General features: G+C 49.3%; 1 protein-coding gene across 1 annotated transcript in view; it reads right to left on the bottom strand.

Annotated features, from left to right (window-relative positions):
• The window catches only part of Zan (zonadhesin), a 105,620-nt gene that overhangs the window by 80,982 nt on the left and 10,810 nt on the right, over nt 1–13,828 (bottom strand). Inside the window, 7 exon segments of the mRNA NM_001107134.3 lie at nt 458–603; nt 838–962; nt 2,929–3,045; nt 3,575–3,716; nt 6,770–6,954; nt 8,304–12,278; nt 12,894–12,978. Of these exon segments, the coding sequence (NP_001100604.2) occupies nt 458–603; nt 838–962; nt 2,929–3,045; nt 3,575–3,716; nt 6,770–6,954; nt 8,304–12,278; nt 12,894–12,978 (4,775 nt within the window).

The raw sequence follows: 13,828 nt of genomic DNA, 5'->3' as shown, positions 1-13,828 counted from the left end.
GTGTATGAGTGTGTGTGAGTGTGTGTGAGTGTGTGTGTGTGTGTGTGTGTGTGTGTGTGTGTGTTTTCCGGGGATGGAATATCTCTCTTTACCAGATGAGCCACCTCCCTAGTCCCTATGTCACCTTTTCCACAAAACCTAATCTATCCTTGCCACCCATCTGGGGAGCCACTATTCCCTGAAGAATGATGTCTTCTGACAGCTCTTCAGAGTCCCTGCCTGAGTGACTGTTTGTAGCACATTCCTCAGGCATTGTGTACACATCCTGCTATTATCCCACTGCCCTGACCCCACTTCCTACTGTTTCCCTTCTGCCACTTGGGTTAGACGCTTCCCGGCTTTAAGGACACATGTAAATGATTAACCCCAAATGACTAAAGTGGTGGGGGTGAGGGCTGAGGGCGTGGAGGGTTCTGGGAGATGAATGTCAGCTCCCTGACTAGGCTGTCTGCCTTACCTGGACACAGTCACAAAAAGCTGCTGGTCACCGTCCCATCTCACACGCAAACCAAATGTTGTCTTCAGCTCCACAAATCGCCCACTCAGACCCACATAGATGCCATCAGAAGGTATGGCTGGAAGGGTGACTTCCTGATCCCCAATCTGGGACAGAGAGGAGACAGAGAGACTGATCCAGGGGTCAAGAGGGACCCTAAAACTCTAACATCACATCCAAGGTCAAAAGACATCTCCGTTCCACAGCATCCCCCCGACTGTTCTTCTTGAGACTGACTTGAAGCATCACTATTTTGCTTCATCCCAACCGTAACAGGGTCTCCAAACAGGTGGGGCTGACGATGGCCTGGTCTGGTGGTGTGAGCAAAGGGTCAGACTCACCAATGTGTGTCTGCCCCTGTCCATGGTAATGGTCATCTCTTGCAGAGTGATGAAAACTTTGCCCAGGCTGGACACACCATCTACTCCACGTTCTTGGGTGCTTGCTGTTATCCTAAAGAATGGGTCTAGATGGAGAAAGGAAGAGTGCTGAGAGGCTAAGTCACAAGCAGTTATTTGTTTGTTTGTTCGGTTGTTTGTTTGTTTAGCTGATTGGTTGGTTGGTTATTTGATTTTTGTTTGTTTCTTTGGTTGGCTGGTTGTTTGGTTGTTTGTTTAATGGGTTGTTTGTTTGGTTGATTGATTGATTGGTTGTTTGGTTGATTGGTTGGTTCTTTGATTTTTGTTTGTTTGGTGGTTGTTTGTTTGGTTGTTTGGTTGGTTGGTTGGTTGATTGGTTGGCTGGTTGATTAATTGGTTGGTTATTTGATTTTTGTTTGCTTGTTTGGTTGATCAGTTGTTTGTTTGTTTGTTTGGTTGTTTGGTTGCCTGGTTGGTTATTTGTTTGGTTGGTTGGTTGATTGGTTGTCTGGTTGTTTGATTGTTTGTTTGTTTGTTTATTTGGTTGGTTGGTTGGTTGGTTGGTTGGCTGGTTGGTTATTTGGTTGGTTGATTGATTGATTGGTTGATTGGTTGGTTGGTTGGTTATTTGATTTTTGTTTGTTCATTTGGTTGGTTGTCTGGTTGTTTGATTGGTTGTTTGCTTGGTTGGTTGTTTGGTTGATTAGTTGGTTATTTGATATTTGTTTGTTTGGTTGTTTGGTTGGCTGGTTGGCTGGTTGGTTGATTGATTGGTTAACTATTTGATTTTTGTTTGTTTGGTGGTTGATTGGTTGTTTGTTTGTTTGGTTATTTGATTTTTATTTGTTTGGTGGTTGTTTGTTTGGTTGTTTTGTTGGTTGGTTGATTGGTTGTTTGGTTGTTTGTTTGGTTGGTTGATTAGTTGGTTATTTGATTTTTGTTTGGTTGTTTGGCTGGTTGGCTGGTTGTTGTTTGGTTGTTTGGTTGTTTAGTTATTTGGTTGATCCGTTGGTTATTTGATTTTTGTTTGTTTGGTTGGTTGGTTTCAGACAGGGTCACATTCTATCTTAGGCTAGCTACAAACTTCATGTTTCTGAGGATGACCTTAAACTCTTGAGAGTACCACCTCCTCTCCCCCATGCTTGGACATACACGTGTGCTACCAGGTTTGGTTTAGGTGGTGCTGGGAATGGAAGCCAGGGCTTTGTCTAAACTGGCACCCAACCAACAGAGCCCCATCCCTGGTCCCTGTTGGTTTTGAGACAATCTTAGTATACATCTCAAGCTGAAACTCACAATCTTCCTGCTTCAGCCTCCAAAATGCTGGGATTAAAAGCATGTACCACCCATTCTCTGCTTCCTGAGATACTTGGGGTGGTGGTGGTGCCGAATTTGGCACTACAGAGCAAAGGGCTCAGTGATATATCTGTGAGACTTGGTAAAAAGACTCAGAATCCAAACAGAAAAGACCATAGCCTGATTGTCTGCTTTCGAGATGTTTGCCTCCCCTCCATGGATGGGGACATCTCTGGCAATCATGATCTCTATCTCACCCCTTTTGTGAGACAAGGTTCCCAAGTAGCCCAGGCTCGCCTCAAACTCTCTGTAGCTGAGCTGACCTTGTAATGCTGATCCTTTTGTCTCCACCTGCCCAGTGCTGGGAAGAGAAGCGTGCACTGCACATCTGGTTAATGAGGCTCTAGGGGTAGGAAGCAGGGCTTCATGGCTGATAAGCACACACTCTACTAACTGGCCCACATCCCCAAAACAAGAGTCCTCTTTACAGTAACTGTCACTTCCAGGGGAAGCTCCCACAGCAGCAGGTAGCTGATGTCCTCAACTGCCTTTCGCCAGGATCGAGGGCCTGACAGCGCTCCCTGTGTGTGTGTGTGTGTGTGTGTGTGTGTGTGTGTGTGTCTGTGTGCGCATATTCCAACCTTGCTCCCATCCAGCCCCTTTCTGCCATCTATCACCAACCCTGTTCAACCACATACTATGTCACCATGCCAGACACCGCTATAATATCAACCCCCACCTCTCCCAACCCCAGCACGAAGTTGTGGAATCTCCTACCTGTGGAATTGCTGCAGGTTTCGGTCAAGATATAGGTACAGGTCCCTGTGAAGCCAATGTGCCTCTCATCAAAGGTGACGAAATGAAGGTCCCCATAGACCAGGCAGGTAGCCCCACCTGCCAGAGAAGGGACAGAGATGTAGGAAGCTGCTTCCAGTGTCCCACTTGGTTAGACCTTACACCCAACTCTGCTACTCAGATATACTCCCAGCTCCACGGCCCAAGGGAGATCTGGGGACTATGGGGTCTCACCCACTCTGTCTTTAGAAAAACAGGAGGGATGACTTTCTGGGTTCAGAACAGAACAGATGCAAGTGTGGCACTGTGTCCTGATGTTGAGGGACAAAGGACACATGCCAGGTGGTTCTTCTTCTCCTTCTCTTTCTGCCCCCTCTTCTTCTATTTATTTATTATGTATATGAATACACTGTCACTGTCTTCAGACACACCAGAAAAGGGCATCAGATCCCATCACAGATGGCTGTGAGCCACCATGTGGTTGCTGGGATTTGAACTCAGGACCTCTGGAAGAGCAGTCAGTGCTCTTAACCTCTGAGCCATCTCTCCAGCCCCCCCCCCCCAGGAAGTGTATTTTAATAAGTCCTACCTACCCTCCCATTCTGACAGCACAAGGGGCAGCGCTTACCGTAGGGCTCACACTGGTACTGGCCACTCTTCAGCTGGCATATAGTGTGCGTCCCACACTGAGAGATCTGGCACTCCATCAGGCTACCCGGCAAGCAGCGGCACCGCTCTGTGCAATTGGGACTGAACCATTCTTCTCCAGGCTGAGAGCGACAGATCAAGAGTCATAAAGTCAGGGTTGGGGATTTAGCTCAGTGGTAGAGCACTTGCCTAGCAAGCGCAAGGCCCTGGGTTCGGTCCCCAGCTCCGAAAAAAAAAAAAAGAGTCATAAGGTCATTGTTCTAGGTGTATGTGTGTGCGCATGTGCGCACATGTGTGTGCATGTGTGTCCGTGCCTGGGTGCATGTGTGCGCGTGCATGGGTATGAGTGTGCGAGTGTGTATGTGAGCGTGTGTGTGCACGCACGTGTACATACATGCACATGTCCACTCACCACAACACACCCTGAGTGTCCCAAGGATAAACTCAGATCAATCAAACTTGGCATTGTGTGTGTGCTCACACTCACGTGTGTGCATGTGTGTTTTCATGGGCAATGGAACGGTACGAAAGATCTGAGGACAACTTTCTTTGGGATTCTGTTCTCTCCTTCAACCACGTGGGTCCCAGGGATCAAGGATCTAGGCTCAGGGGAAAGCACCTTTGCCTAAGCCATTCCAGTGGCCCTTGCCCTTTCTCATTCATTTCATTCCTGAGACAAAAATCTCACTACACTAAACTCAGGCAACTTTCCTTTCTCTACCTCCCAAGTCCTGGAGTTATAATTACACGTAGTTTGCTTAAAGCCCTTTTTTGTTTTGTTTTGTTTTGTTTTGTTTTTGGATTTGCTGTTGTCTCCATGAGATAGGGTATCACTATGTAGACCTGGTTGGCCTGGAGTTCAGCATGTGGACCAACCTGGCCTTGAACTCACAGATATGCCCCTGCCTCTGCCTCTCCAGTGCTGAGGTTAAAGCATGTGCCACCACACCCAGGCCAGTGTAAGCATTTCTGATTAGTAGATGCATGTGTTTATCGTGGACTGTTGATAGCAGCCATGAGCATGTATTCAGTAATTGATATGTGGCAGGATCTCATTTTAGTTGGCAGCTAGACTCACGCAGGAAGAGTCTCATGGAGGTGTCGTCTAGATTAAGTTGGCCTGTAGACATGTCTGGGGGATTGTCCTATTACCTATGATATGGGACAACCCAGCCTGAACACACATGATCTCATTCTCTGGTTTGGGGCCCTGGACTGTGTAAGAGCAAAGAAAGTTGGCTGAGCACAAGGCATGCACGCACTGATTTCTCTGTGTTCCTGACTGTGGATAGAATATAAGAGTAAAGCCAAACTATCTTACATTCCTGCTGCCTTGATTTCCCTCAACAATAGACTATAACTTGGAATCCTAAGCTAAAGTAATTTCCCATCCACCTAAAGTTTGTTTGTTTGTTTTTTGTTTGTTTGTTTTTGGATTGTGTATTTTTTCAGAGCAACAGAAATTAAACCAAAAATGCATTTGGCTTCGGTTCTGTCATTTTACGACAGTGTTTCATGTAGCTCAGGCTAGCCTTGAATTCCTGTAACTGGCTGATCTTAAGCTGCTGCTCCTGGTGTCTCCACCCCTCCAGTGTTATGATTACAGGTGTGTGCCCACATCTAACATGTACATATAATCATATTCTAAGGCAAGAAAAGCAAACTGAGAGCGGGAGTGCCCACCTGTAACCCCGGCATTTGGACAACTGAGGCAGGAACATTACACAAGCTTGTGACTAGCCTGGGTTACAAAGTGAGCTCCAGGCTATCACGGATTAGGGAGTAACACTCTGCTCAGAACAACCACAACAAAATGAAGTAATTATAACTCTTCTTGCTGGAACTGAAATATGGGGTGGGGGGAGTGGAGTGGGGAGGGAGAGAGAAGAGGGAGAAGGAGAAGAAGGGGAGGAAGAGGGAGAATATGGAAAGTGGTAGAGGAGGAGGGGAGGAGGGGGAGGGGAAGGAAGGAGGGCTATGTGTAGCTCAGTTACTAGAAGGCATGTCAAACTTGCACAAAATCCTAAGTACTGCATGACTGGACACCTGCTAGCCCAGCACATGGAGGGTAGAGGCAGAAGGATCACAAGTTTAGGGTCATCCATCGTCAGCTACATTATCAGCTGAAGATCCATCTGAGACATGAAACTATATCTCAAATCTAAACAAATATGAAAAGGTATTTCTCAAAGAAAACAAATATGCTGCTGCTTCCTCCTCCTCCTCCTCCTCCTCCTCCTCTTCCTCCTCCTCCTCCTCCTCTTCCTCTTCTTCCTCCTCTTCCTCCTCCTCCTCCTCCTCCTCCTCCCCACTCTGGTTTTTGTTTTTCAGCTTTTCAAGACAGGATTTCTCTATGTATCCCTGGCCATCTTTGGAACTCACTCTCTAGACTAAGTAGCCTCGAACTCAGAGATTTGCCTGTCTCTGCCTAGGGAATGCTGGGATCAAAGGTGTGCGCCACCACTGCCTACCATTATTGTGCACTTTCTTATAGCCATGGAAAGAGATTTAACAAGATAAACTTTCCCAAAGACATGTGTGAATGAATGCTGCATCTCCCAGTGAGAGTCTGGAGGCGTGGCTCAGTGGTAGAGCCCCTGCCTAGAATCCCCCAGGGAGGGGCTGGGGGCGTGGCTCAGTGGTAGAGCCCCTGCCTAGAATCCCCCAGTGAGGGGCTGGGGGCGTGGCTCAGTGGTAGAGCCCCTGCCTAGAAACCCCCAGTGAGGGGCTGGGGGAGTGGCTCAGTGGTAGAGCCCCTGCCTAGAATCCCCCAGTGAGGGGCTGGGGGCATGGCTCAGTGGTAGAGCCCCTGCCTAGAATCCCCCAGTGAGGGGCTGGAATGTGGCTCAGTGGTAGAGCCCCTGCCTAGAATCCCCCAGTGAGGGGCTGGGGGCGTGGCTCAGTGGTAGAGCATCTGCCTAGAATCCCTTAAGGAAGAGTTAGATATGCGCGTGTCTTCGGTCGAGCACTTCCCTAGCATGCACAGGGTCCTTGACTCCATCTCTGGAACTGCAAAACCAAAGCCAGTGCTAACTGAATGGCTCTACCATTGTATAACCAGTCCTTTGTGCCTGTCCCTTGAGACTCTCTAAGCTCCTCTCACACAGAGAGCACCAGGACCCAGGTGTTCTGGCATGATTCTCCTCTGGGAAGCTGGGTACCCCTGGAGGCTTACCTTATAGTACTTGTGGTCGTAGGGACAATTACAGGAAGACTCGTTGATACATTGATTGTTACTAAACAAAAACCCAGGATTGCAGATACAGCCAGGGATGCAGGGGTACTGGCAGCTGGGCTTGGGGTTCTCACAGGATGCAGGGCATGCACACAATTCAAAGTGGGCATTTGGAGGGCAGTTCACTGAAAGGAAAAACAGCTTCTGTCAGGCCTCTATTGCACAGCTGCCCACCTCTCCCAGAAGCCTCCCTGCCTTTCTCTTACCCTGGACTCAAGTTCTCTTCTAAATAAGCTTGCACTTATTCTGCCATAAAAAGAAGTAGGAGGAGGAGGGGGAGGGAAGGGGGAAGGTGAGGGAGAGGGAAGGAGGGGGAAGAGGGGGAGGGGAGGGGAGAAAGGAGGAGGAGAGGGAGGGGAAGAAATCTGGGCATGGTGGTATAAGTGGGAGGCTGAGATAGAAAGACTATTAAGAGTTCAAGGCCATCTTCACAGTCATTTGAGGCTAGGACCTTGTCTCAAAACCTAAACCAACCAAACAAAACAACAAAAAAATTGATCAATGTTATAATGACGAATCTTGAAAATATTGTGCTCGTGAACACCCATGTATGACTTACTCTGGTCAAGGTTACATGTGGTGGTTCTTGCCTGTGACCCTAGTATTCTGGAGACCCAGACAAGGAGATGATCAATTTGAGGCTAGCCTGAGCTATGTAGGAAGAAGACACAAGGGAAAGAACAGAGGGAAATAGAACAGGGATGGAGGGGCATCAGGAGAAGGAAGAGGAGGGAAGGGACTGCAGATGTGATGTGGTCCATTTGCAGATGGTGTATCTGCCCTCTGATAGAAATTGCAGATTTTTCTAGAATCTTTTTCCCCACAGTCCCATCCCTCTTCAGCAGGAGTTCCTGAACTCCTTTGGATGTTGTAGGTCTCTGCATCCATTCCCATAGTTACTGGATGAAGCTTCTCTGATGACAATTGGGTTAGGCACCGATCTATGAGCCAGGGGTGGTCAAAGGCAACACACGCACACACACACACACACACACACACACACACACACACACACACACACACACCACAGATCAACTAACCTGGGATCAGAGGAGCTCACTGAGACTCAACCAACCACCAGGGAGCCTGCGTGGGTCTAATCTAGGCCCTCTGCGTAAATGTCATAGCTTGGTGTTTTTGTGGGACTCCTAACAGAGGGTGCATGGCCTGTTTCTGACCCTTTTGTCTGCTTTGGGGACCCTTATCCTCCCACTAGGTTGCCTATTCTTACTGTGAGGAGAGGTACCTAATCTTAATGCAACTTGATATGCCATGTTTGGTGGATATCCCAGGAGGCCTGCCCGTTTTTGAAGGCAAATGGAGGAGAAGATAGGGAGGGAGGTATGTCATATATGAAAGATTTAAAAAACAAAAAAACAAAAAAACAAAAAAACAACAAAAAAAAAAAACCCTCCTTCCCTAACTTCCTCCTTCTTGTCCTCTACTTGTTCCAAGGACCCTGTGGTAGAAACACCTGTAGTTGGGGCCATGCCGATCACTGAGACAACTGGTGGCTTCAAAAGGCTTGGTCCAATGGGCATGAGTGTAGGACTTGGGCAGGGTGGTCTACAAGCTGTGGATGTTTGAATAACAGTAGATTGCTTTGTAAGGAAAATGGTCTCTGGAGTGGAGACAGTGGTCTCTTCTGAAGGAATAGTGGTCTTTTCAGGAGGGACAGTGGTTCCTTCTGTTGGGACAGTAGTTACTTCTGTATGGACCGTGGTCTCCTCAGGGGGGACGCTGACAGGAGGAACAGTGGTCACTTCTGTAGGGATAGTGGTCTCTTCAGGAGGAGGAGTGGTCACTTCTGTCGGGGTGGTGGTCTCCTCAGGAGAGATGCTGACAGGAAGAAGAGTGGTCACTTCTGTAGGGATGGTGGTCTCTTCAGGAGGGGTAGTGCTCACTTCTGTAGGGATGGTGGTCTCCTCAGGAGGGATGCTGACAGGAGGAACAGTGGTCACTTCTGTAGGGATGGTGGTCTCCTCAGGAGAGATGCTGACAGGAAGAAGAGTGGTCACTTCTGTAGGGATGGTGGTCTCCTCAGGAGGGATGCTGACAGGAGGAACAGTGGTCACTTCTGTAAGGATGGTGGTCTCTTCAGGAGGGGTAGTGCTCACTTCTGTTGGGGTAGTGGTCTCCTCAGGAGGGATGCTGACAGGAGGAACAATGGTCACTTCTGTAGGGATGGTGGTCTCTTCAGAAGGAGGAGTGGTCACTTCTGTATGAACACCTGCCACTTCTGTGGAGACAGTGGGCACTTCTGTGGGGAACATGGTCTCTTCAAGAGAAAAAGTGATAACTTCTGTAGGAATAATCTCCTCAGGAGGGATGCTGGTCTCTTCAGGAGAGACATTGGTCATGTCTGTGTGAACACCTGTCACTTCTGTGGAGACAATGGTTATGTCTGTGGGGATGGTGATCTTCCCAGTGAGGACAGTGAGTACTTCTGTGGGGACAGTGGTCACTTCTATGGGGACAGTGGTCACCTCTGTGGGGAGAACCATCTCTTCAGGAGAAACAGTAGTTATTTCTGTAGGGATGGTCTCCTCATGGGGGACACTGGTCTCTTCAGGAGAGACATTAGTTACTTCTGTGGAGACAGTAGGCATTGCTGTAGGGAAAGTGGTCTCTTTTGTGAGGACAGTAGTCACTTCTGTGGGGACAGTGGTCACTTCTGTGAGGACAGTAGGCACTTCTGTGGGGAACATGGTCTCTTCAGGAGAAAGAGTCGTAACTTCTGTAGGAATAATCTCCTCAGGAGGGACACTGGTCTCTTCAGGAGAGATATTGGTCACTTCTGTGTGAACACCTGTCACTTCTGTGAGGACAGTGGGCACTTCTGTCGGGAGAGCGGTTTTTCCAGTGGTGACAGTGGTTACTTCTGTTGGGAGAGTGGTTTCTCCAGTGGGGACAGTGGTCACTTCTGTGGGGACGGTGGTCACTTTTGTGAGGACAGTAGGCACTTCTGTGGGGAGAGTGGTCTCTCCAATGGGGACTGTGGTCACTTCTGTGAAGACAGTAGGCACTTCTATGGGGACAGTGGCCACTCCTGTGAGGAGAATGGTCACTTCAGGATAAACAGTGGTAACATCTGTAGCGATGGTCTCTTCAGGAGAAACAGTGGTAACATCTGTAGCGATGGTCTCCTCAGGGTGGATGGTCTCTTCAGGAGAGACATTGGTTGCTTCCATGTGGACAGCTGTTACTTCTGTGGGGACAGTGGCCACTTCAGTGGGGAGAGTGGTAACATCTGTAGCGATGGTCTCCTCAGGGTGGATTGTCTCTTCAGGAGAGACATTGGTTGCTTCCATGTGGACAGCTGTTACTTCTGTGGGGACAGTGGCCACTTCAGTGGGGAGAGTGGTAACATCTGTAGCGATGGTCTCCTCAGGGTGGATGGTCTCTTCAGGAGAGACATTGGTTGCTTCCATGTGGACAGCTGTTACTTCTGTGGGGACAGTGGCCACTTCAGTGGGAAGAGTGGTAACATCTGTAGCGATGGTCTCCTCAGGGTGGATGGTCTCTTCAGGAGAGACATTGGTTGCTTCCATGTGGACAGCTGTTACTTCTGTGGGGACAGTGGCCACTTCAGTGGGAAGAGTGGTAACATCTGTAGCGATGGTCTCCTCAGGGTGGATGGTCTCTTCAGGAGAGACATTGGTTGTTTCCATGTGGACAGCTGTTACTTCTGTGGGGACAGTGGCCACTTCAGTGGGGAGAGTGGTAACATCTGTAGCGATGGTCTCCTCAGGGTGGATGGTCTCTTCAGGAGAGACATTGGTTGCTTCCATGTGGACAGCTGTTACTTCTGTGGGGACAGTGGCCACTTCAGTGGGGAGAGTGGTAACATCTGTAGCGATGGTCTCCTCAGGGTGGATGGTCTCTTCAGGAGAGACATTGGTTGCTTCCATGTGGACAGCTGTTACTTCTGTGGGGACAGTGGCCACTTCAGTGGGGAGAGTGGTAACATCTGTAGCGATGGTCTCCTCAGGGTGGATGGTCTCTTCAGGAGAGACATTGGTTGCTTCCATGTGGACAGCTGTTACTTCTGTGGGGACAGTGGCCACTTCAGTGGGAAGAGTGGTAACATCTGTAGCGATGGTCTCCTCAGGGTGGATGGTCTCTTCAGGAGAGACATTGGTTGCTTCCATGTGGACAGCTGTTACTTCTGTGGGGACAGTGGCCACTTCAGTGGGGAGAGTGGTAACATCTGTAGCGATGGTCTCCTCAGGGTGGATGGTCTCTTCAGGAGAGACATTGGTTGCTTCCATGTGGACAGCTGTTACTTCTGTGGGGACAGTGGCCACTTCAGTGGGGAGAGTGGTCTCTCCAGTGGGGACTATGGTCACTTCTGTGGGGACAATGGTCACTTCTGTGGGGACAGCGATCTCTTCTATGGGGAGAATGATCACTTTTGTGGGGAGAATGGCCTCTTCAGGAGAAATAGTGGTAACTTCGGTAGCAGTAGTCTCCTCAGGGGAGACACTGATCTCTCCAGGAGAGACATTGGTCGCTTCCATGTGGACAGTTGTTACTTCTGTAGGAACAGTGGTATCTTCAGGGAGAACATTAGTCACTTCTGTGGGGACAGTAGTCACCTCTGTGGGAAGAATGAACTCTTCAGGAGGTACAGTGGTAACTTCTGTAGGGATGGTCTCCTCAGGGGGGACACTGGTCTCTTGGGGAGAGACACTGGTTGCTTCCATGTGGACAGCTGTTGCTTCTGTGGGGACAGTGGTCTCTTCAGGGAGGACAGTAGTCACTTCTGTGAGGAGAGCAGTCTCTTCAGGAGAAACAGTGGTAACTTCTGTAGGAATGGTCTCCTCAGGGGGGACACTGGTCTCTTGGGGAGAGACACTGGTTGCTTCCATGTGGACAGCTGTTGCTTCTGTGGGGACAGTGGTCTCTTCAGGGAGGACAGTAGTCACTTCTGTGAGGAGAGCAGTCTCTTCAGGAGAAACAGTGGTAACTTCTGTAGGAATGGTCTCCGCGGGGGGGATATTGGTCACTACTATGGTGACTCCACCCAATTCTATGGAGACAATGACCATTTCTGTAGGGACAGTGATAGCTTCTGTGGCAAGAGTGATCTCTTCAGAAGAAACAGTGGTAGCTTCTGCAGGTATGATCATCGTAGTGGGGATACTGGTCTCTTCAGGAGAGACGTAGGTCACTCCCATGTGGTCAGTGACCACTTCTCCGGTGGGAGTGGTCACCTCTGTGGGAATAGCAGTCACTTCTGTGGGAATAATGGTCTCTCTGATGGGAACAGTGGCAGCTTCTGTGGGGATGGTGATCTCTTCCATAGGAGTGGTGGCTATTTCTATGGGAACAGTGGTTGCTTCTGTAGGGGTGGTGTGCTCCTCCGTGGGGAGCACAGGGACAGTAAGTACAGCAGGGCCAGCAGGTGGAAACAGAGGACTGGGAGGAATCTCTGTCTGCAGCAATACTGCAAAGAAAAACAAAACCCTGTAATTTAGCCAAAATTCTACCACTTTCTTTTCACTCACATCTAAATAGGAGTGGGTGAGCTCAGGAATGAGGGCTATTTGGTCATCTCTATTTCTGCTTCCAATATCCAACCTTCACTCACTTACTCAATAGGCAGGGCTCCCCACACACATCTGACACTGCCAGGGACAGGGATCACAAAACTGAATAGGAGATGGGGCATGACTTCAGCATCACTGGAGAAGGGTTCTGAGTCCTGCCACAGAAACTCAAGACACCATCACAGCTGAGTATGGTGTACCCATCTGTCATCATAGTCACCAGTATAGTGAAGGCAAGAGGATCACAAGTTTGAGGCCCACTGGGCTACGTTGTGAACTCCGTAAGGCTGGGAATAGCGTTCAGTGGTAGAGAATGCCTGTGATTCCCCAGAGAGGGGCTGGGGCCATGGTTCAGTAACAGGGCATTTGCCTGGAGTTCTCGAGCTAGAAGCTAGGAGTGAGACTCAGTCATAGTGCGCTTGCTTGGCAGCTGTGAGGAACTGGGTTCTACTCCTCGTCCTTCCATTCCACTCAGGGATGGAAGAAGCGGAGTCCTTAAACGTTATTCTTACCCCGACATGGTCCATGAGAGATCAAGATGAAATTCAGAGCGACGACAAAGGCAGTGCTGGTGCCACGGGTGGCCTCAATAAACAGCTGAAGGCAATGGAGGTCGAGAAGGGAAGAGAAACAGAATAAATCCCTGGGAACTCAGAAACCCTGCTGTGCATGCCCTCCACCCACACGTCACTTTGTTAGAGCTACGACAGGCCAGCACACCCCCAGCCTCCTGAACCTTGAGTCCAACTCTTCCCTGTGCTTTCTCCACCTTTACGATCTGAATCTGGAATTTTCCATAGAGGCCCATGCGTTGGAATACTTGGTCCTTGCCTAACAGCACTGTTTTTGGAAGGTTGTAGAACCTTCAGGATACAGGCCACTAAGAGGCAGGCATCAGATGGGAATAACGTGGCCCTGCTTTTAGTACTGTTCCTTGCTTTGTGGTCTTTGTGAGTGTGGTGGTTTGAATAAGCTTGGCCCAGGGAGTGAGCGGCACTGTTAGGAGCTGTGGCCTTGTTGGAGGAAGTGTGTCACTTTAGGGGTGGGCTTTGAGACCCCCTCCTGGCTGCCCGGAAGGCAGTCTGCTCCTGTTTGCCTTCAGAACAAGATGTAAAACTCTCAGCTCCTTCTCCAACACCCTTCCTAACTGGACACTGCCATGCTTCCCGCCTTGATGCTAATGGACTAAACCTCAGAACCTGTAAGCCAGCCCCAGTTAAATGTTGTCCTTTAAAAGAGTTGCCTTGGTCATGGCGTCTCTTCATAGCAATGGAAACCCAAACCCTAACTAAGACCGTGAGCCACCCAGCAAGCCCATGCCATGCTGCCATGATGGGCTGTATCCCCCTCAAGACTGCAGGTCAAAATAAACCTCTTCTTGCATAAGCTACTCGTGTCTGATATCCCGTCACGGCACCTAAGCACTAGCATACCCCGTGTCTACCTC

This window comes from Rattus norvegicus, chromosome 12 (assembly GCF_021556685.1).
Source record: "Rattus norvegicus strain SHRSP/BbbUtx chromosome 12, alternate assembly SHRSP_T2T, whole genome shotgun sequence".
NCBI classification, from domain to species: domain Eukaryota; kingdom Metazoa; phylum Chordata; class Mammalia; order Rodentia; family Muridae; genus Rattus; species Rattus norvegicus.
The sequence above is the reverse complement of the archived record's forward strand: the minus strand, read 5'-3'. Positions and strand labels throughout refer to the sequence as shown.